Consider the following 24,436-nt stretch of genomic DNA (forward strand, 5'->3'; position numbering starts at 1 on the left):
GTCCACACAATTTTTTGATGTTAAAAGGCAATTTTCATCATGTTCAAAACAGGTGGGAAGATGGACTTCTCAGACCCGGGTGTTCACATTTTGCTATATGTCTGCCTTTCCCATGAAATATGAACATCTTGATCTGTCCAGATTCACTTCTCTCCACTTCTTTTATTGTAATTTTTCTAATATAATATTTGAGCCATTTAAGAGTATATGTGTGACATGTACAACATATAAGAGTATAGTGAATACCTGTGAAATCATCACCCAAGAGCTAGAAATTTCCAGTGAAGTACATCCATCCATGTGCTCCTGTCCTCCCCCACTCACTTAACTCCCATTTGGAACAGGAACACCATTAATTTCAAGGGTTAATCTCAGCTGCACTACGGAAGGGGGTCTCGATGGCAGAAAAGAGCCAGGAGATTTTGGAGCATGCAGCCTGTTAAGGACTCCTGGTCTGGGCCTCAGGGAGGTTCTCGGAAGCTGAAGAGAGGGTGTGCAGAGAGAGATGGTGTGATGCATAAGGGCAATTGTTCAGACCCATCCATTCCCCCCACCCCATTCCCCTCTCATCCCTGCACCTGTACTGCTTGGCCCCAGCTCCAAAGACTGTGAGCCCACACTTGTATGACTAGTGTTGCAACTCACTTCTATTCTAGAGTAAACTGGCTTTGACAGCTTGCACGCTTTATCACCATTTACTACACATTGTTTCTGTGGGAAAAGGCATTTCCAATAATGAACAGAAGAATTTTGGAATACTACCTCTCAGTGAGTTGGGAGCAATGGGCATTTGGTGGAGGAGTAACAAGGACTCACTCACAATAGACCATCTCATCTGCTATAATGATCAACTCCTTTCTCATCACTGAATGTAAAATTCTAGCTCAAAAGAAGAGGAAGAGGGAAGTAGGAGGAGGAGGAGGTAGGAGGAAATATTGGGGAGGAGGGAAATGGTGGAGGAGGAGGGAGAAGTGGAGGAAGAAGGTGAAGATACTCACAAGGAAGACCAAAAATTAGTGCCCTGGAGTGCCAGGGTGGCTCAGTTGGTTGAGTGACCGAGTCGTGGTTTCGGCTCAGGTCATGATCTCATGGTTCATGAGTTCCAGCCCCATGTTGGGCTCTGCGCTGGCATCATGCAGCCTGCTTGGGATTCTCTCTCTCTTTCCCTCTCTCTCTTTCTCTCTCTGCCCCTCCCCCACTCGAGCTCGCTCTGCCTCTCAAAATAAATAAAAATTAAAAATTAAAAAAAAAATCAGTTCAGGTGAGTAGTGAAAAGCAATCTAGGTCGATGAGAGACAGTGCACATACAATGGAGAAAAATCATATTTTACTTCCAGTTCCCCAGAAGACCAAGGCTAAAATTTGTCATGCACACATTATGCAAAGTGCTTACCCTTCTGGTTGTACAAAATACTCAAAATACCATTTCTTCTCTTTGTAACAAACACACCCCAAACAATTTTAGTTTTGGACACGAATAAAACACTACACAGAATCTTTACAGCCTTTTAGTTTAAAAGAAGTACACATGCTCTGAGGTTACAAAATCACTTTGAGGGACCCATGATCAGAGAGACTAAATGTGTGAACAGCAGGAAGCGGCCATGATGCTGTTTTCACATAGGAAAGTTAGTACATTCACCTACTTTTCATTTGGCTCAACAATGAAGCCCTAAACTTACAGTAACACTAATAAGAGCTTGAGTATTGAATTGCTTTCTTTCTCAAAATGGCCAACTACATAAGGAGGGAAAACGTAATGATTCTCTCCAGCATGACTTTGTCCTATGTTGAACAGTGGGCAAAGGGCCCATATCCCAGTGGTACTGTGAGACCACCGCTGCGGTCTAGGATGTTGGTTGCTGATGAAGTCTTGAGGGGAATGGAGTGGAGACAGGCTCGTGAGGCAGGTGTGGAACAGTTCCATGTGCTGTCACAACACACTACCCCACGGCTGACAGGTGGGATTCGTCACCCTGGAATGTCTGTACGTTAATTTGAGAACATTAATAAGGGAACAGAACTCGAAATAAATATTCTGGGAAACATTTAGGAAATGTCCTCTGAGTCTTGAATGGGACAGAAGGAATAATAATAGTACTTTAGGTAATCGTTAGGAGCCACTTCAGGATCTCTCTCTCTCCCTCTCTCTCTCTCTCTCTCTCTCTCTCTTTTTAACCATTCAATTGGGAAGTAATAAAGTATCAGCGTTTAAAAAAAAAGTATCAGGATTTCCCACACATAAACTCTTGGTCCTTATTCTTTGGTTAGAGGAAAGGGGCCAATATAAGGCACATAATCAACTTAGTTCACCACATGCTTAGTTTTAAGTCACTCCCCACTCCTCCTGCAGTGATTTCCAGTTGCTTTATAATTGTGAATTTCACAGTATTTTGTTTAACATCCTGCCTTCCACAGGCAAAATGTTACATAAATTGAAAGATTCACCACCACCCACCGATTTGGGGAATAAGTTCAAGTATTTATGTTTAAAAATCTGTTTTCTATTTGTTGTCCTTTACAAACAAATTAATTTCAAATCTAGACATTGGTTAATCAAGCAGCAGCTCAACACCTCTCTCATTGTCCTCTTGACAGACTCTGAAAGGAGGCAGAAGAAATTCAATCCAAATATGTTCATATGGAAGTTTCCAAGCAACCTGTCTTGCTGCCTTACAAAACCCAGCTTAACAAGCTATACAAATGCAAGATTTGTCACACTGGCACTTTCTCTGAAGGGCAACAAGGTAGAAAATGGGAGGGCATTTGGCAGTTAGGGGGATGAGAGTTCAAGCAGAGGTTTTATATTTTAGGATGCCCTTCTGACCTAAAGAGCTAAAGACTCAGTTGTGTCTGGTTCTTCTAATAAAACCTGAAAAATTACACGTACCTGTTAAATATCCAGATCATAAGGTTGCTGATACCATCTAAAGACAAGACAGATATTCTAAACATCTTCAGTGAACCTGCAGTATAGGTTCAGGCTCAGTGTCTTTATGATTACTGGCTAGTTGTAGGGATGTTGGAGAAGGCTCTAACTTACACCAGAGCTCTTCTCTAAGAAGAGTCTGTCAAATGGAAGCTTTATCTTACAGAAGGATCTGAAATTGCACGCACTGTTTCTCCCAGCATCAGTCTGTAGAGAACACAGATAAGACCTGGTGGAGACAGACATTCTCCCCCTCAAACACTGCAACCTTGTTAATCCAAGGTATTCACTACAAACCACATTTGAGAATGGAATACAGTACACAGATATCCAACTGGTAAGGATAAAATGTCACTCGTGCAAAATCCTGGGAATTCACAAGCTGAGAATGGGCCAGGGGTTGGGCTTACCTTTTATCACTTATTTGGATTCTAGTCCAGTATAAAGGCTTCATGGGGCAACTCGGCTCAATGGCTGGCTTCCGAGGACATTGGCTAGAAGAAGGGCCAACTCCAAAGAAGAGTCCAGGAGGAGGTGGGGGTGCAAGTCCTGGGGGTGTTGGAGCAGGAGGAGGCCCCCCACTGTTGGGCAGAGCAGGGGAGTTGGGAAGTGGTGGCGGAGGGGGAGGGGGAGGAGGTCCGGCACTTGGAGGCAGAGGAGGCGGTGGGGGTGGAGGAGGTCCGGCACTTACAGGTGGGGGTGGAGGTACAGGTGGCAACGCTGCAAGTCCGGGAGGGAGGGGGGGAGGAGGAGGGGGAGGGATGGCTGCTGGAAGGGGTGGGGCGGGAGGGGGAGGCGATGCCTTTGGCTGAGGTGGTGAGATGCCTTCCACAGACTGAAGTGGTACATGGACGTCTTTGTTGTCATTTGGGGGAGACAGCTGGCTTAAAGAGGAGATATTCAGCTTTTTGGGTATTATCTGATTACTTCTGATGGTCTTGCCTTCACCTTCGCAGGGTTTGAGGAAAGTCTCTCTGTCTGTCTGGATGCACACATTTCTGTAGGTCTTTGGAGGGTGGTCGTCATCGGTGGAGACACACGCGTCTCTCATCTCCTCACATCCTCCTCGCCACCGGTGTTCTATCTCATGTTTGAGATTTTCAATGGTTTCTTCTAGCCTTGCTGTAACCGCTGCATGCTCCCCGCGGATATGAAATGCCTGAAGTTCAAACTGAGCCTGTAGAGATATGAATGGGAAAGAAAGTAAAGATTTTAGAAAAATCAAATATAGCAGAAATAAAAAAAATATTCAGTACCATCCCTGTGCCACCATAGCCCAGGCCACATCAACACAGGGAAACACAGAGACATTCTCTTCAGAATCCAACAGGGTATAAATTTCCCTTTATGAATTCTCCAAAGACTTAGATAGTTGGAGTAGAAGCATAATTGCAGCCAATCTGATCTCATGGGAATAATTGCCATGGATTAAGGCTTAAAGTAAAACTATCCCCTAAGAACTTTCACCCATTTTTAATATCAAAGGCAAAACAAACTCCATAAAGATTTGAACATGCTTGAATATATCTTTGATTATTTTTAGTTTGGAAAAAGAACACTGTAAGAAAAAAAGAGAGCTCCTTCTGGCTGTGTACCTTAGAGACACATAGTCTCTAAGTCATAGTCTCCCTTAGAACACCTCTTCTATGCCATTTCTGGGCCAACACAGCAGAAACAAAAGGTGTGAGAAGAAGCTGTAACACATGTGTATCTTTTAGAAGTTTCCATATCAAAGCTGTCTCTGATCAGTATCTGTGTCTGTTTCATAATCTTTCATAATATAGTAATAAATAAGCTATACAAATGTACAGAAAATGAGAATACTAAGATTTGCTATTTTTCCCTTCTACATACCAACATTTTAAACTGCATTTTATAAGACCCTCAGCTGTTTAACCGTTATCTTTTCAGTTACTTCAGCGCCTCAAGTCTGTGGTTTTACACTTAGTAGCACAGAGCCGGCAAGCTCTCAGTCATCAGCTCGTCTGTTTCCCAGCCTTCAAAGTCATTTAGCCTATTATGGTTAAAGGGGAAGCACTTAAATTTGTGATGTTATTAGGGTTTCCAGAATCCAGTTTTACAGTAATTAAATATTTCTGGTGAACTTAGTTAATGTCTGCCTTTCTCATCGGATTATAAACTCCACGAGATGGATCTGCCCCCCATCTCTGTATCCCAGCAGCTGACGTGACAAGCACATAATATTGATGAGATGGGTAGGTAAAAACCACTGTGATGGTTCTATCCGGTCATTATCCTATGGACCTTCCTTATGGCCTAACAAAACCCTCTCCACTGTAATTTCAGCCCACAGATATCTCGAACACCAAACTGTACACAAGCATAGATCCCTTTTGCATGTAAAAGGTAAAGAAATATGTTTAATGACCTCATCAGGGAAGGTAAAGACATATGAAGATTCTCCACATTAAGATACCTTTTAACTATATTTTTACTAGCTCGTTTCCCTCACGAACCAACCCCCAAATAACCATGGTCAGTAGAACTAGAGGCAAGGTTTTTCTAAAGTTGGTTTTCTCACATGTGGACATGGCAGCCTGATGCAACTCTCAACAAACTGCTGAAATCCAGACACTGTCTATTTCTTGTACAGCACAGGGGGCTAGGCGCCTGAGCTCTGGATTCGTACTACCTGGTCTGCATCCCAGCTCAGCCACTTGTTAGCTTTGTGACCTCAGGCAGGGAACTTTGTGTCTTCAAGCCTGAGTTTCCCCAAATGAGGAGGATTGTGAGTCATCTCTAGGGTTTTGAGAAAGCTATAGAACATTCGAATAAATGTTACTATTAGGTACTGCTGCTAATGACAATATTAGAATAAAAGACCAACAGATTTATAGTCATTCTTCAAAATTTCCAAATAAGGCCACTTTTGTGGAGTGATGGGCGCAAAACCAGGAAAAGCTTAAGCAAGTCTAAATAAACAAGGTACTACAAATACAAAAGTTTGCACAAAATTTCAGGAGTTGTGCTACCAAATACCTGAAAGTAATTTCAAGCTTCATTCAACGATGTGATCAAGATAATCTGTTTCAACATCCTACCTGTCACCATTGCCCTCTCCCTCCCCTGCCCACCTCTAATACATCCCAGCCCTGAGTTCCACGGAACCGCTTACCAACATTTCAACTTCATTACAGCGACTAGTTCAGTTCTGCCACATCACACTAACTCTTGGTGGTTGTTCCCAACTAACCTTCCAAGAAGGTTGAGAGTCAAATGACATTGATGAGCCAATCATTTTACTCAGTCTTCAACTTCTTAATAATAGAAACAAGTTGCAAAGACATGTTCCGCAGAGAAACTTTGCTTTTATCACGTGACTGCGCTGTGTCTGCAGCAATCACCTTGGTCCCTTCCATCCAACAGCAATCACCTTGCTCCCTTCCACCGTCTTAACCAATGATCCCAGAGACCGCTGAGGCTGATGTATGTGCCTATGTATTGTTTTGGTGGTTCTGTAACACACGTGCTTAGTGCAGTGGGGAGAGCACAAATTGGGCAGATTATTTAACCTCTCTGGACCTCAATTTTCTCATAAGTAAAATGGGGATACTAACAGATTCTACCTCATAAGGCAGTTGAGAAGAAGATGAGTTAATGTATATAAAACAGCCCGTAGAGGAGTGTTTGGAGCATAGAAGGTGCCACATAAGTTTGCTACATTATTGTCTCTTTCATGCCTGACAGATTCCAGAAGCTACACCACCTTGCTTTCCCCTCTCAGCAGGCTCCCGGCAGCATGCTTTATCCATCTAAAGCAAAAATGAAGATAGTTCCTTTAATCCCTTCTAGCTGTTGCCCTTTCTTTCTCACCGTCTCCTCTTCACAGCAGAATTTTGGCAGAAAAGAGCCACAACTCTCTCGATGTATTTTCTCATCCATTCCCCTTTCATCCAATTACATTTGGCTCCTGACTTCCTGACCCCCCCAACTTACTGAAACCCTGTTATTTGAGCGTTACATTTGGTCAGCATGTTTCAGTGATCCTCCCCTCTAGGCTGCATTGTTAAAGTTGACTGCCTGTACCTTGAAATTCTCCCCGCTTCCCTGAACTTTTTTTTTCTTTTTCTTTTATATATTTTGAGAGAGATAAAGGAGGGGGGAGAGAGGGAGTGGAAGGGGCAGAGAGAGAGAGAGAGGGAAAGAGAGAATCCCAAGCAGGCTCCATGCTGTCAGCACATAGCCTAATAAGGGGCTCAATCTCACAAATCTTGAGATTGTGACCTGAGCTGAAACCAAGAGTTGAACCCTTAATTGACTGAGACACCCAGGCACCCTTCCCTGAACTTCTGATACTCAGGAACTTAGCATGGCACAGCAATTCAAAATGATTAAGTACTAAGTACCTCATTCATTTTCTATCTGTCCATATCCTACCAATTATTTCAAGGTGTGCCTGGCTCTATTACAAGGGAAGTATCTCAAGTCCACACATACTATGCATCGAGTCTTTGGCAAAGCTAGGTTTTAACTCTGTTTTCCACTCTACTTCTTCTTTGCACGTGGAAACCATGTGCTATTTCCTCACCTTTATCTACAGCCAGTGATTTGCTAGTGGTTTGGTGAATCAAACACAGACAGTAGAACTTTCTATAGAATAATCATGTACTCCTTCCTGGACAACATTTGCCTAAGATCCCTGGGAATCTTTATGAAATGTCAAACCCAGTTCCTTATAGCCAAAACTACAGATGAGGCTGGGTCAAGGGAACACAATGTTTTTGAGCCCTGGTGAGTTTCTTTTTCAGGCTCCTTTACTTTCACATTAAACAGGATGCTTGTACACAGGAGACAAAATCGTTATAAAACTTCTATTTATTCTTAGCTAAATGATCCTCAGGACATATGAAGCACTAAGGGTTTCCCTCTCCCTGACCTTCCCTGCTAAAAAAATCTGCTGTTTTTCTGCCTTCGTCCCAGTATATCACTTGAAAGCAGACAGGTGCTGAGGTTTGACATCTTTCCAGTCTTCCCCAAGCTCTATCTACCAGAGGCCATCCATGTTTTATCCAACTTCCTTTACTCATAACTTGATTGATTCTACTGCTTTCATTTTTAATTGCATCCTCTTCCCACTTGCAATAGCCTATTAATCTGTATCTATGTCCCTCCCTCTAAGGAAGATTCAAATTCATAATCCTTAAGAGAGCAATCACAATTAAACCATTCTGTTTTAATCATCCTTTTCCTTACTGAAACTACTTTTATCTGTCGAATGTAGTGCTTCTCAGCCTGTTCCGCATTAGAAACACCAAGAGAACTCTCAGGGTGCCTGGGTGGCTCAATTGGTTAAGTGTCCGACTCCTGATTTCAGCTCAGGCCATGACCTCACAGTCCATGAGTTCGAGCCCCACATCGGGCTCTGTGCTGGCAGGGTGGAAGGAGCCTGCTTGGGATCCCCTCTCTCCTTCTCTTTTTTGCCCCTCCCCTGCTCACTCTGTCTCTTCAAAAATAAGCAAGCTTTAAAAAAAAAGAAGAAGAAAAAGAAACACCTAGACGACTCTGTAAAAAAAAACAAACAAACACTGATGGGCAGAAGCATCATCAGAGATCTGAGATGGTACCCTTGCACCCATACCCTTAAAGCTCCCCGAGGGATTAGAAAGGGCGTCCAGAATTGAAGTCAAGAGCAACTGTCCTTAATCTGTACTCTGCTCCAAGCACAGCTGAGACAATATGATACCACAATATCAGCGCATTCTTTTTGGCAACGACTTTTCCTTGGGTCATTTCAAAATTGCAAAGGAAAACACGTGTTCTTTGAAAAAGCCCCTTCCTGATTCTGATATGTCCCCATAGGAGAATACCCCTTCATTATCTATATTGAAAATAGTTATTCTACACAGCAGATAATCCTACATTCTTTCCATGGCACCTCATGACTCTAAAACCTTGCTTTTGCTAACTTTTCCAGAGACTTCTCTATATTTTACCTGTGCTGCACCCCTACAGATTCAAGCATACATTCAACCCTCACAGTTTTATGCTTTTGCACATGCTATCTGCACTACTTAAAACACCTTTTCTCTCCATTTTCACCTAGTGAAAATCCCAAAGGAAAATTCAGTCCAGTTCAGCTGAAGGCTTAAACTTTTCTTGATCTTTCTTGACAAAAATTTTTCTTTGACTTTGTTGCCAAAGAGCTTGCTAGGTTCACATGACATTTTAGTTATTTATGTTTATCTTCTTTGTAAATCTAAAAGCTCCAGGCAATTGGGGACCATGCCTCATTCATGCTTGAACTTCCAGAACATTGCACATTGCTTGGCTAGTTAGTGATCCATAAATGCTTATTGAATTGAATTATTTCTTTAGTCTTAAATATTAAGACTTCCTTGTGCCTCTTTATTACCCACCCAGCTAGACTTGTTCCTTCAAAAAAAATTTTAAAGAGAGACACATGTGGCCACTTCCTCTCTGACAGTCCAACGCACAACACAAACTATGAGATTTTAGAGTTGGTATCCCCTACAAAATTCAAATACAACATTCAGGGGTTTTGTTTTTAGTTTTTTGTTTTTTAAGTCTGGGTATTTCTAAAAGTTGACACTGATCTAATTTTAATGATTCAAAATCTCGTAGATTAGTGTGCTTTTCACAATAAGCATAAAGGCTATTTCCATAAACATAATAAACCATCCAGTAGAATTGAACCACATTTGTGATTTTAATCTGATTAGGGATTGGACTCTACGCAACTCCCCCAACCTCCTCAGGGGCTGGTCCTTCCTTCCCCTACCAAATCCTCATTATTTTTTAATATCCTTCACATTACCACTGCTCAGAGATACCATCGAAGGAACACACTGTACTGAAACCCAAGCAACGGAAGGAGACGTTTGCTTGTCTGGTCCCCACAAACACGTCTGTCAAAAAAGAACGCGGCAAAGTGCCTGCTGATGAAAGACATTGTGATGGTGCCAAGCAATGTGGAAAAATCATCTGTTAGCATTTTGTTATTACGAACAACCTCTCCCAGAGGTGCTGCCAGCGCTAGTCAAAATTCAGGTTATCTGCTGTACAACTTGAGTAAGTCAACCTTTTCCAGGGACTCTTCCAAATTCTACATTCTAGGCTGGGGAAAGCTAGGCAATTCCCAGGGACTGCACAGAAGCACAATGAAGCGTCACCAGAAAAGTGCAGTCTGAGCAGACAGAAGGAAAGAAAATGGGGCTCGAGAACATCAAGCACCTCAAAGGGATGGAATTCAGGCCTTGCAGAGTGCTCACATAAGGTGAGAAGACAGTGGTTCTATGGCTTTGGATGTGGGCATCGTGGCTTTTCTGTTTTGTTTTTGAAGGCTGCACAGAAACTTCAATAATTCCCTGTGTGATGGACGTACACTTGTTACTATAAAAACAAGTCTCTATTAATAAAAAGAACGGCACTGGGCTTGATAAAATTCCCCAAAGTTAACAAGAGCTGGTTTGAATTAACTATTATCTATATATTTTTTGTTGTTGTTATCAGAAATAAATCACATCATGTTACAACTAAGAGGCCATCTCAGGGACACTCAGAAATATGAGGCACATCTGATACATCAATGTAATTAGAACTTGCTAGGAGGAATAAATAAAGAAAGTGGGCAGGAAACAGAGTAAAGAGCAATCAGAAGATAAAATAGCACTTAGGTTGACTTGGGAGTAAAACCCAACGCATGCAAAGGCTATAGAGCACCAGGTTAAATTATTCACGTGTCAAAATGGTGCTATCTCCAGTAACTATCTGCCATGCTGATGTTCGGTCAAGAGAGTGAGGGAAAAGAAACCAACATAAAATAAGTGAGCTAGACACCATGCGAGGTGCCTTAATTTAATCCTTGCAACTCTGTAGGGCAGACATTCTGGCGGATGTAATAACTTCTATAAGATCCCACACCTGGGAATGGTGACAGCCCAAAATTCATGCTCTTTCCATTTTGCCATTTCGAATTGATAGCAGCTAAACAACGGTATTTCATAACAGTTGTTTCAAACTGAAGAATAGCTGACACACAATGTTAGTTTCAGGCGCACAACACGGTGGTCCAACAACACTACTTGTGTCATGCTCACCACAAGTGTAGAGCTACCGTCTGTCACCATACAATGCTGACTACAATACCACTGACTATATTCCCTGTGCTATACCTTTCACCTGACTTATTTATTCCATAACTGGAGGCATGTGCCTCCCACTCCCCTTCACCCATTTTACCCATCCCCCCCAAACCATTTCCCTCTGGTAACTACCAGTGTGTCCTCTGTATTTATGGGTTTGGGTTTTTTTGTTTTTCAGATTTTACACATAAGTAAAATCACATGGTATTTGTCTTTCGCAGACTTATTTCACTTAGCATAATACTCTCAAGGCCCATCCGTGTTGTCAAAAACGGCAAGACCTAGTTCTCTTTCTGTGGCTGTGTGTATATACACGTACACACCCCACATCTTCTTTATCCATTCATCTATTGATAGACATTTGGGCTGCCTCCATATCTTGGCTATTATAAATAATGCTGCAAGAAACATAGGAACATATATACCTTTTGAAGTTAGTGGGGGTTCTTTCTGGTATTTCTATTTTTAATTTTTTCCACATCCTCACGAACACTTGTTATTTGTTGTTTTTTTTGATCCTAGTCATTCTGACTGGTGTGAGGTGATATTTTATTGTGGTATTGATTTGCATTTCCCTGCTGACTAGTGATGTCAAGGAACTTTTCACGTGTCTGCTGGCCATCTGTAGGTCTTCTTTGGAGAAATGTCTATTCAGGTCTTCTGCCATTAAGTCAGACTATTTGGTGGTTGGGGGGGGGGTTGGTGTTCTATTATAGAAGTTCTCTTTTTTAAAAAAAAAAAGTTTATTTATTTTTGAGACAGAGAGCATGAGCAGGGGAGAGGCAGAGAGAGAGAGAATCCCAAGCAGGCCCTGCATCATCAGCACGGAGCCCGATGCAAGGCTAGAAGTCATTAACTGCTAGATCATGACCTGAGCCAAAACCAAGAGTCGGATACTTAACCGACTGAGCCACCTGGGCACCCCTGTTTAAGTTCTTTATACATTTTTTCTGTTAACCCCTTATTGTATACATCATTTGCAAATATCTTCTCCAATTCAGGAGGCTGCCTTTTCTTTTTGTTGATAGTTTCTTTCACTGTGCAGTAGCTGTTTATTTAGGTGTAGTCCCAATGGTGCATTTTTGCTTTTGTTCCTCTTGCCTGAGGAGATATACCCAGAAAAATGCTAAGACCAATCTCTAAGAAATTATTGTCTGTGTTTTCTTTAACGGGTTTCACATTTGGGTCTTTAATCCATTTTGAATTTACTTCCGTGTATGCTATAAGAAATCGGTCCATTACATTAATTAATGACTAACACCATTACATACTATCTATGACTTATAATGCATTTGTATTATATTACATCTGAAATCATGGCAACAACCTGTGTCAAGGCTGGTACTGCAACAAGAGGGGCACAGAGACTTTAAGTAAATTGCCAACAAGATAGATTCAAATGCACACTGTTTCGCTCCAGAGCTTTTTTCACCTTATCCTAGATCCTCAGTTATTAATAATCTTTCCTGTTCAATATTCTGAAATTAGAATTCCAGTACAAAGCTAGAGATAATTTCTGATAAAAGATGTTTTCTTTAAAAAAAATTGGCCCTCCACGGGGTGCCTGGGTGGCTCAGTCTAGGTTAAGCATCCAACTTCAGCTCAGGTCATGATCTCTCAGTTTATGGGTTAGAGCCCCGCGTCGGGCTCTGTGCTGATGGCTCAGAGCCTGGAGCCTGCTTCAGATTCTATGTCTCCTTCTCTCTCTGCCCCTCCCCCGCTCAAGCTCTGTCTCTCAAAAATAAATAAATATTAAAATATTGGTCCTCCATCCTTTGGGAAAAGAACTGGAGTCACTGAGTAAATAATAAATCTGGAGTTTTTGATTTCTAGGTAAGTAGAGAGGAAAGTACTGGCCAAGGTTCACAAGATCTGGATTCTGCTCCTGGTTATCTCAGTCATTAGCTACTTTTACTTTCAAATCTTCTACTTCCTGTAACCTTCATTTAAAATAAGAGGTTTAAAATACTTAATCAGTAAGATTTCCTTTAGTTCTAAAATGCTAATAATTTTCACACCCAATATTTAATCATATCTCTTCATCTTAAAACTTCCTAGACTACGGCTCTGCTCATGAAAGCTTGATAAAGACTTAAAGCACAATATTATATCTAAGCCATGTCTAAATATCTAAGGCACATAAAAAGAGAGTCCCAACTCTCATTATTAATGCAAACGTACACATGAGGTCAAACAGACTCATTACGGTAGTTTGAAAACATACCAGTGGCTCACTTTGTAGTTTAGATAAAGTTGTGCATTATTTTTGAAATCTGGTAGTTATTATGAGTATTCAGGAATATACCTGTACTTCAAAAATAATCTATTACAACTATGGATCATCATCTAAAGAAGTAGTAGGGAAATAAAACAGAAAAAGTTTTGAAAATCTGGACTGAGGTTCCTACCAGGGAAACAAAACAAAACAAAATTGCAGCCAGAGTGCTTTTGTGGAATAAAACGGGGGGAAAAAAAATATCATTACTCCCAGGGGATTCTGGTAACATTTTATTTCTAAGTTATTAATATCACTAAATGTAGTGTAAGTCACAGAATGAATATACCTTGGGATATCCATGATAATGATTTTCAGACTTCATTTTCACAAAAAGTAATTCTGAACCTAATGAGCAAAAACCCAAGACTGCACATTTTTAGGCCATGAGCTAACACACTAACTCCTCTATTAAGAGAGAAAACTTAGAGTTTTATGTTGTATTATTATTAGCATCACTGGAGCTACAGCTAGTCCAATAATTAACGTATGACCCATTGCAGAGTACATGTGAGCTTAGCAGCAACAGAAGGTAAATCCTGGTCCTCAATGCTGTGACAAACTGAGATTCTTCAAGTAATAACAACAATTACGTTAATATTTCTTTCTGAACTCATTCACTGTCTCTGAAGAGGCACCATCGTATGGCCATTGCTAACCTGTCCCATAATATTATTTGAGAAACTGTAAAGTGTAAGTGACCATAAAGTCAATTACATTTGCCTCACATACCCCCAAACTCTGTATTTTTTCCTTGAAGTGCAAAGTGGTATTATGGCACTTAAATAGCATTATTAAATGGGAGCCAAGTGAGGAGGGGCTATTTTTGAGTTCTGTGTGGTACTGTCAGTAAAGGTGACACTTATGCATAAACTCTGGGATTACAGTTTAGAAAAAGCTTCCACATCTTCCCCAAAGTCCTAGCTCTCTGGAACCAAGAAGAGGTTCAGGGGAGTGATTGTGATAGATTCCTACTTATGAACTTACTCTTTGTAGTGGTGTTATATGAATCAGAGAGACTCAATAAGTCTTATCTCACTTATACCAAAGAGATGATCTACCATCTGGTATTCAAATAAGCTTTAACGAGCATCTATAATGTATCAGATCTTGTGAAAAGTGTCAGAGAAATGACAATAATTAAGAGACAATCCATATTTTGAGAAACTTGCATTCTAGCTAAGAAGAGATCTGTAAGTTATTTACAATTTTCAAGATAGTTGAGCTGTATGGATTTTACATTATTATTATTGTTATTATTATTATTATTATTATTATTATCACATGTCATGTTTTCCTTGAGAACCAAAGAAAACCAAGGACCACATCTGTTGATTTGTCCAGCAAAGTTGTTCATGCTGCTTTTACTACCCAGGAACAAACCACTCCAGGTCCCAATACTTGTAACTAACCTCCCTAAATATATTTTCAATGAGTGAGCAAGGAAGTATTTGGCTTCCCACCTTAACATTTTGAATAAATGACCAATGGTGTGTACCTAGGCCACAACCACCTTCTCTTTGCCACTTCAAGTCTTCCTAGGGATTAGTCACTTGATAAATCTGCCATTGAATGGATTTAAAATTATAGGCCAATCGACAAGGAAAACAAACAAGAGGGTTTACATGTTTTTCATTAAGATCTGGGCTCTGGCCTAGGACATGTCCTCTAAGGAAGCTAGGAAGGGAAAGGTCTTAAATTTCCAAAAATTGCTCACCCCAGCCAAAAGGCACACTCATTATACAAGATATAAGTTGAGATGCCAGAAAAGAGCTCACATAATTAAGAGTCGTCTTCATTCTCTAAGTAATGGACCCAAGGAGAAATATTTTCTACTATAATTGGAGAGGCTGGGTCAGGTAATGGAAAAAACACTAAAATAGTGGTCAGAGTGCCTGGATTAAGTTCAGCATAAGACTGCTGTTATGACCTTGAATTTCCTTCTTATCTCTGGCTATTTTCTTCATCTGTAAAATAAACAGGTCAAAAAAGATCAGGAGGCTTACAAACCAGGTGTCTAGGGATCCCCTAAGGTATCAGCACTTCTGCAAACACTTAGTTGTAATGTTATTTTAAAAGGATATTTAACCTAAAAACAACAGTGACTTTAAAAAATACATATAGTTATACAAAAACATATACCTTTCGATACTAACAGCATATCTAATACTAAGGTACTCGGTTTTGTTTGTGTTTTCTTTTTGGTTCTTCTGGCAATCTGGAAGACGAAGTGTTCCCTGACATGTTTCAGGGTCTATTTGGGTGTTTTGAAGACAAATTTCACTGATTAGGACAGGCATGAATCTACAGTGGTTTCTTTCTTTTTTAAAATTCAGGCTTGCACTTCTACGTGTAAATATAGTGCTGCAGCACACAGACACCGCATTCAATTAAGCACAGCCAAGGCTGAGGTTCATCTGCTCTGCAGGCCCCTCGTTTTTGGCAAAACAGTCTGGAGTGTGATAACAAGCATAGGAATGAGCAGAAAAATGGGTGGTTTTGGCATTTTATACTTAGTGCTTTTTGACAGAGTGATGTGTATGGTTGAAATAATTGCAGCCATTCTTAATTGCTATTAACTCAGCTATAAAATTTTCCTATAGTTCACGTTTCAATCTTAGGGATTGTTTTGATTGAATTATAAGGGAAACCCTAGAATTATAAGGGAAAAATTTTTAACTGTTTCCATTTTTAACTATATGTTTTATAAAATGTGATTTTTATAATTTTCTTTTAGCAAAATAAAAAGTAATCGGACGCTATGGCTAATAGGAGACTCAAGATTTAAACTCTTAAATTCAAATTTCTGTGTATCAAAAAGCATCTTCATGAAAACATACGAGAATATCTTTATGACCTTGGGTTAGGCAGAATTGTTTTTTTTTAATTGAAGTATAATTAACATACAGTGTTATGTTAGTTTCAGGCATACAACATAGTGATTCAACAATTCTATGCATCACTCAGTGCTGTCTTAATAGAGTTCTTAAATATGCCAGACTTGTACCCAGAACATAAAAAAGAACTCCATTAAAACAAAAATTGAAATTAAAAAAACCTCCCCCTACGCTCCAAAATGGGTAAAAGAAGCAAACAGCTCATGAAAGAAGATATGTGAATAACATTTAAGCACATAAAAAGATGCTCAACATCCTTTAATCAAACCACCATGAGATACCACTACATATTTGTTGAAAGGAAGGGAGGGGGAGAGAGGAAAACTGACCCATCGGACAATACTGAGGGCTGGGGAGGGTGAGGAGTAACTGGAACTCTCTCTTGGGTTGCCAGTGGGAATGTAAAATGGCCCAGCTACTTTAGAAAACAATTTGGCTGTGTCTTATAAAGCTAAATACACACTTGGCATGTGACCCAACAATCTCACTTCTAAGTATTTGCCCAAGTGAAATAAGACATGTTAACATGAAAATCTATACATATATGTTTATAGCAGTTTTATTAACAATCACCCATGATGGTTAATTTTGTGTGTCAACTTGACTGGGCCAGTGGGTGCCCAGTTATTTGGGCCAACATTATTCGAGCTGTTACTTTGAGGGTGTTTTAATTATTTTAGTTTAGTCGACCCATTTATTTTGAGAGAGACAAAGAGTACAAGAGGGGGATGGGCATATTAAAAGAGAGACAGAGGCTCTGAAGTGGGCTCTGTGCTGACAGCAGAGAGCCTGATGTGGGGCTCTGATTCACTGAAGTCACAAAGGAACCCTCAAAGCCTGCCCTGGAGATCACAGCCTGAAGCAAGAAGTCAAAGCTTAACTGAGGGAGCCACCCAGGCACCCCCAGGCTGTTTTTAAAGGAGATTAACATTTCAATAAGTAGACTGAGTAAAGCAAAGGCTCTCCCTAATGGGATGGGTACCATCCTATCAGTTGAAGAAGTAAATGGAACAAAAAGGTTCATTGTCCTGCTAAGAAAAAACTCCTGCCTAACTGCCTTTGAACTGAGACACTGGCTTCTTCCTGCCTTGGGAGGGAATCATCAACACTCCCAGGGCTCAAGCCTGTCAGCCTTTAGCCTGTAACTATGGTACCTGCTCTCCTGGGTCTCCAGCATGCCAACTCACCCTGCAGATCTTGGGACTTGTCAGGCTCCATAACTGCACAAGCCATTCCTTAAAACAAATCTCTTTCTCTCTCTCTCTCTCTCTATATATATACCTCCTACTAGTTCGATTTTTCTGGAGGACCCTAGTACATTGCCAAAATTGGAAGCCACTCAAATGTTCTTCAACTGGGAAAGAATAAACAAACAGTGATATGTTCACAAAGTAAATTCTAATTAGAAATAAAAAGGAAGGCACCTGGGTAGTTCAGTTGGTTGAGCATCTGACTTGATTTCAGCTCAGGTCATGATCCCAGGGTCATGGGATCAGGCCCCGCATCAGTCTCCATGCTGAACGTGGAGCCTACTTGGGATTCATTCATATTTTCAATCTCTCTCTCTCTCTCTCTCTCTCTCTCAACTCGACCCCTTTCCTTGCTTGCACTCTCTCAAATTAAAAATTAAAAAATAAATAAAAAGGAATGTACTATTGTTAGGTACAATAACATGGATAAATCTCAAAATGTGTTAAGAAAAGAAGCTGGACTCAAAAGGCTGCATACTATATGATTCCATTCATATGACATTCTGGGAAAGTCAAAGCTATAGGGACAGAAAAAATATGAACGGCTGCCAGGGGCTTGAGGTCAGGGGAGAGGATGTCTTCCAAGAGACACAGAGGAATTTTTTATGGTGATGGAATGTTCTATGTCTTGACTGTGGTTATGGTTACATGACTGCATGGGTTTGTCAAAACTCATACGCTAAAAACGGTGATTTTTATAGTAAGTAAAATAATCTCAACAAAAAAAAGCATCTTACAGACTGACATTATATTAAGTAATATATATGCATTTATATACATTTAAGACTGGAAAATAAATATATACTAATAAAATGCCACTTATCAGTTGGACTTCCGAGCAAGATTTTGTCTGCGACAAAATTTCTCTTTCAAGAAAACACATTATTACAACAGACACAGGGTAAAATGAGTCCCAAAAGCATCTAAAAAAGTACCTAGAACAAAGATTCAGTTTCTGTAACATTAAAGTTATGTTACAAGAAAGGTTATTTCTCATGCTATATTTCTCATCATAGCATTTTCATGCCTGTGGCCCAGGCTCCAGAGCTTTCCCTGTCTAGGGCTGGGATGGGATTAGGGGTGACCACCTAAGACAGTACTACTACACTCACTCAGCATCGCTCTCACGTCACCACTATGTGACAACATGGCCAGGGAGTGAGAAATGACTACTAAGAGCTCAGAGTGCCAGGCAGGATGTTACATTGCCTTTAACACTGTGATGTCTCATTACTTTCCTTTTCTCAGTCTACTTTCTATCATATTATTCACGATGCGTCTGATTTTCTCATTAGAGTTGATCACCAAGTGCTTTCGAGGACACAAGGTGCTACTTCTCTACTTCTTTAAGTAAAAAGGACCTGACCACTTCCATTCCCAGGCCAACTTGAAGAGTTTTCTTTATTAGTGTTTTACTTAACAAGCCTGCAAAGCAAGGATCAGAGTATTAGGTTAAAAATGTGCTGTGGGTTGCAATAGTTTGATAGGTAGTGTCTCTGTGACTAGGGAAAAAAAAAAAAAAAAACCACTTATCAAAACCGTCTATTCCACGGAGCAATTAGAGCAGTTTCCTCTTATACTCAAAGGATCTCCAAGATGCAGGGAGCCTATTAATCCATTGTGGTGTAGGCTGCAAATTCTATTCAGTAAGAAGAGGATGACATTATCTGTCTTGCTTTCTATTTTTTCATGGAAAATGAAAGAAACTTGGAATAATGGATTCTGAACAAAGTAAGAAAGACTGACTGAAAAATACTGCAGAGCTTATTTAATACTGGGTACAACTAATAGCAACAACTAATAGTGCATTGTCTGTTGGAAGCTACTAGCACAACCCATGTCTCTTGTGTATAGGTTGACATGTATGTTTAAAAGGTGGCCTTTGAGAAAGGGGTGAACACATATGGTTGAATAAAAGTCAATCTTTTTTTCTAAATAAAATGCATTAAGTAGGATCCAAATACCCTGAGAATGTACATTTAAATAAACCAGAATTGTATCATTCAACAAAAAGCTGGGATATCACTTTTGTACAAGACATGATGTGGTCTTCTCAAGCAATATTTTACATATTCATTGACAGGGACCCCTCTTGCCTTTTTCCCCTACCTAAAAAGTGCTCTAGTCCTTCTTCTCTCATCTGCCCACATCTCACATAAAAAAATGAGAATGCCTGCCTTAACCCTGCCCCCTCCTCAAGATATCTCCCATTATCTTCATTGACAAATGTTGCTCTAAAAGATTTGCAGTTACCTGCTGTCTGCATTTTTACCATACCCTTTGCGTAATTTCTCAAAAACCCAGTCTAAGTCACCACCATTTTACTGAAAAGGGTCACAAAAATCACATTTAATGGCTCCCTTAGTTACCCGATTTGGTGAATTCTTCCTCATTCTCCTTTGGGACTCTGCAGCTGAACTTCAAAAGGGCCCTTTTTGTTTTCGTTGATAGTATACACCCTGGTCCTCTTCCTACTTTGCAATTACTCTGCCTAGTGCTACCTTCCCTTCCTCCATCTTCCAAATACTTCAGCTACATCAAGTTAAGAGGATTCACAGTTTTGTCTCCCGTGTTCGCTGATGTATTCCTAGAATCAGGAGTAGCACCTGGCCTGTAAAGGCATTCAGATAGTTGTGGAATAAATGAATTTCCCAATGTTCCTAGCCAACTCTTACAAGTCCCAAGGCTACTGTGCCTGGGACTATTGCATTCAGTTAGCACAGGGAAGAGAAAGGGGAAAGGACTACTGAGGAATGACATGCAAGTCAAGGGGTAAAAGCCCTGGATTTGTTTGATTACTGCTATTAGCTCTTACTTAGGTCCTAGCTGATAAGGGCATAGCTGATGTGAAACCATGTTCCTTCCAACAAGCTTCATGAAATTCTAGCGTTCGTTAAGTCCAAAGTTACATCCAGATCTCCATCCAGATCTGGTTAATTTTATCTCATTCAGTGGACCTCCACACTGAGTTACTTTACAATATGCACAGGGCCTAGATGAGAGTTGACAAATTGACCCCAAATTAGTCAAAATGAGTATTCTACACCAAAGACAGCAATAATGCCATCATTTTGAATATACACACTTTTATTGGTGTGAATTTGTAGGGTTCCAAATATATTTACATTTTAAAATCACTGAGGAAGTCACAAATATGAGTTATGCCAGGTGTATTCAAGTGTTATGACTTATTTTCCAACCTTCCTTCACTGGGACAGACGCCAAAGTGATTGGAAAGGGGATCATGGATGCCTTGGTCGACGAAACACCTTAAAACAGCACTTGTAACACTGTGGGTAGTAAATTTATTCTTCTTGGTGGCTAGGCTCTTTCTGAGTTTCTGTATACAAGCAATCAAGTTTGTCAAACACGTCCAGTTACAGATCTATCTAGGAAGGGACATACATGTTTCTAGAGTTGTGCCTGCTTCATTTGGAATACGTGCGACTGAGGATGTACGTAGATTGACAGGGTGTAAGTGACCAGGTGCATCTGTAGTACCTATTCTTGAAAACAGAGGGACCTAGAATAGTGGTCATTTTGAATAACCAGGAATTCTAAAACTCCACAAAGAAGGTCCTCTGACCACAGGGCGTCACTACGCATCATTTTAGAAATAGTTTTGGCAAAGTATCACAATGATTTATTTGAGTTCACAAAGATCTGATGTAACATTTAAAAACAGATCTCTTTGTGTAAACATGGATTAAGAAAAATGTAAATCCCCCATGTAGGTTTATTTTTTTAAGAAGAACTTTAATTTTATATTTATAAATCTAGGGTACTCAGTGCCTTTAACAGTGAAGATAATAAATGGAATTTGGCAGAACATTTATTCTGATTAGTAGATGTTTAATGACACTTGGAACATCAAGATGCATGTTAAATTATGCTCAAGTATGATGCGCACAATAACTTGGAAAAGATCAGATCTCATTTTGACTTGATTCTCTTCCCCTGGAATATAGACAAGCCACATTCTCATTTTCCTCTTGCACTAACCACCCCCCGCCCCCCACCGGCACACAAACTTAGATTAAACTCTGTTACTTTTGATTGATATTCACCTCCATAATTTGTGCTTTTTGCAAGGATAATTGTTAAAAGAATTACATTTTTCAGCTTTCCAGTAATTGGAAGATATGAATTTAAATCATGATTATTATTTCCTAAGTGACCAAACATTGAACAGAACTCATGAAGTGTTTTGAAACTAAATGTTTAACTATTCTATGCAAAGTTTAAATGCCATTTCAAATTTAGTTTGACAGGGGGTTGAAAAGGCTCTAATTTTCTCTCTAGCAATTTTTCTATTTTAAATGTTTCGGCTGCACATAATAAGAATGTGAAAAAGACAGGGCACCATTACCTGAAAACTCATATATAATTTCTTCACAAGTCATTCATTCAAAAGTTAGTACCTAAATACACAGGTGAACGGCGATACAGGGCCAGCTATAGAAGGTCTGTTGAACTACAGGAGTGCCGTAGAGTTCTATATCAACATCATGCCACGGTCCAGTGGAATGTGTCCATCAGCTACAAGATCTTATACCTGCCAGTTTTGTGCCATGCACCCTTCATGGAAAACTGAACCAGCTCAAGCAGCCACAGCAGTCACCCATTCTAAATAACCACAAACTACTTATGCTGCAATATTTAGATCACTAGGAATCACAATGTTGGACCATCACCTTGCCCTCACTGTACATCAGAGCAGTAGAAAGCTTTCTGACTGCACATCCTTGAATACAGTATCAATACACATACAAAACAGATTAGAATGGGTGAGGCTTTTGAAAGAAAGGAATTTTGATTTCTTATAAAGATGGACCTGAAGATCATTTTTCTTGGTCCAAAGTTACCTTGTTAAAACATCCCGCAATCTCAAGTATCATTGCCACATATAAAAGCAAATGCCTATTTCCTTCTCAAGTCACTTTCATTTTTCTTTCATATGCTTTTCATATTTTCACATCAAAGTAACACAGGTAAGAACAAAAGTATAGAATTAAACCCAAACATGATGCATCAGTGAGGAAAACACTCAACAGTCCAATACTAAAAGTTGGAGTTTATAAAGGAGGAAACATTTGTCTTCTGTTTTTAAAGCTAATTTGGTTTTAAAAGCTAATTTTTGGGGGGGCTTTGCTATGCAAAACCCTCTAGCCACATTCACGGCTTCTTAATACTTTAAAAAATCTTTTGTTAGGAGTGGTATTTGGTTGCAGACTGCAGGGAAAAAAATGTAAAATCACTCCAAGAGATCTCCTTCATAGCTGGCATCCTCTGTCTTTACCTTTAAAAAAAAAAAAATAGTGGAATAGGTTGCTAACGAGCAAGAAGTGAGTGATAGTCCAGTGTTTGAGTCTAGGTCACAACAGAGTCAATATGGACACTGATCTATATCTCACAAATCTAGAAAATCTCATCTGAGAGTTATAAATGAATCTCGGAAGCTCTATTTATAAATTCTGGATGCAATTTCAAATCTTGCAGAGATACAGAGGGAAGAAAAGAGGAGGGGGGAAAGTATTAACCTTCTGACCTTAAAAGGTGATGGGAAGGCAAAGGGTTGAAACTGAATGAAATATTTGGAATAGGTGGCCTTATTTTCCTCTAATGGATTTGCACATTCTTAAAAGAACCGTGTTTAATTTTGTTTGTATGTCTACAGTTTTTGGTTTTAAACATTTTATGTTAAACCTCAGCATACCCTAAGTATCACACACCATTTCTGTGCTGCATGATGGTCTTCCTGTCCACCACTTAAATCGCAGTTGACACTTTCTCCACCTTCGGCAGAGCAGTCTCCACATGGCTAAAGAGATAGAGCACTGGACTGCGTGGGAGAAGACCTCACCTCTAGTCAAGGTCATTCTATCAGCTGCTGGCATGGGCTTGGGCCCTTTAACCGCTAAGGAGGGGTAACTAGAAGGTGAATGTCAATTGGTGGTCAACTTCGCTGGCTGTAAGGAGCCCTGTCCTGCTGGGAGCAAGTCGCCTCCCTTAGGGGCACTGAGGAAGAAAAGACTGAGAACCATTAAACTCGATTTGAAGATCAGCTCTTTTTTAGTCTTTGGTTCCTCATCTGTAAAATCAAAGGGTTTAAAAATTACCCCACATTCAAATGAATCCAAGTTGATTTCACCTAAACTAATATAAATGATCACTCACTGTAAGTTACCTCAACATGTACGATCTGATAAATGGACATCTAAGACCATGAGAAACAAGTAGTACTCTCCCCGTAGAAAACCATAAATTGTCAAAACTATTTTTTAAAAATATTCCAAGAACATAGTTTTTCTAGTCTAATTCCCCCATGTTTCTAAATGTGAAAAATACTGCCAAAGTGCACAATCACTTTGGTTTAAAGCAAGTTTCCATTATAGAGGAAGAAAAAGGGAAAAACCAACCAGTGGTTAATATATGCATTAATGTGTGTGTCACTGTGAGAGAAAATTCATCTGTTTGCTAGTTATTGAAGGTTTATGTCCATCTTATGCTCAGCACCGGGGGTGAAAGAAAAGGGTAATACCTACTCTTATGATTGTAATATGAGAAAAAGGCTTGCTAAGTGCCTGAGTCAGGTATAAAGAGCCAAGGTTTCAGACCAGGGAGTCTTGGGAAATCAAGAGATGGTTTCATATATGATGAGGAACCCTTGTTGGGTCACAAAAGATTGGCAAAGGTAGAGCAGCAGATTATGAATAATCCAAGTGAAAGAAAAAGGTAGATGGAAAAGTATAGGGAAATAGGGGAAGAAAAGACTAGTTAGAAGTTCGAATCTGATTGTAGAAGGTCTTAATACTACACTAAGGACTTTGAACTGAATTTGATAGGCAATAGAGACCCACTAAAGGTGGGTAAGAGAGAGAAACAAGAATCTCTAAGCAATTTATGACATGGCTTAAATATAGGCAAGACATGACAAGACAGCAGCAGAGTGCCAAGAACAA

The 24,436-nt window shown here is 39.9% G+C and overlaps 1 protein-coding gene across 12 annotated transcripts in view; it reads right to left on the minus strand.

Moving 5' to 3' along the window:
- FMN1 (formin 1) overlaps window positions 1–24,436 on the minus strand; it is a 429,856-nt gene that overhangs the window by 200,536 nt on the left and 204,884 nt on the right. For 11 of the 12 annotated variants that reach the window (XM_042989251.1, XM_042989244.1, XM_042989245.1 and 8 more), the window contains one exon: window positions 3,340–4,106. In XM_042989251.1, coding sequence (XP_042845185.1) covers window positions 3,340–4,106 — 767 coding nt within the window. Of the gene's footprint in view, window positions 1–3,339; window positions 4,107–22,698; window positions 22,774–24,436 lie in introns of those variants that run through there. The other variant, XM_042989257.1, reaches the window with a different exon arrangement.

The sequence above is a fragment of the Panthera tigris genome, chromosome B3 (assembly GCF_018350195.1).
Source record: "Panthera tigris isolate Pti1 chromosome B3, P.tigris_Pti1_mat1.1, whole genome shotgun sequence".
Taxonomy (NCBI): Eukaryota; Metazoa; Chordata; class Mammalia; order Carnivora; family Felidae; genus Panthera; species Panthera tigris.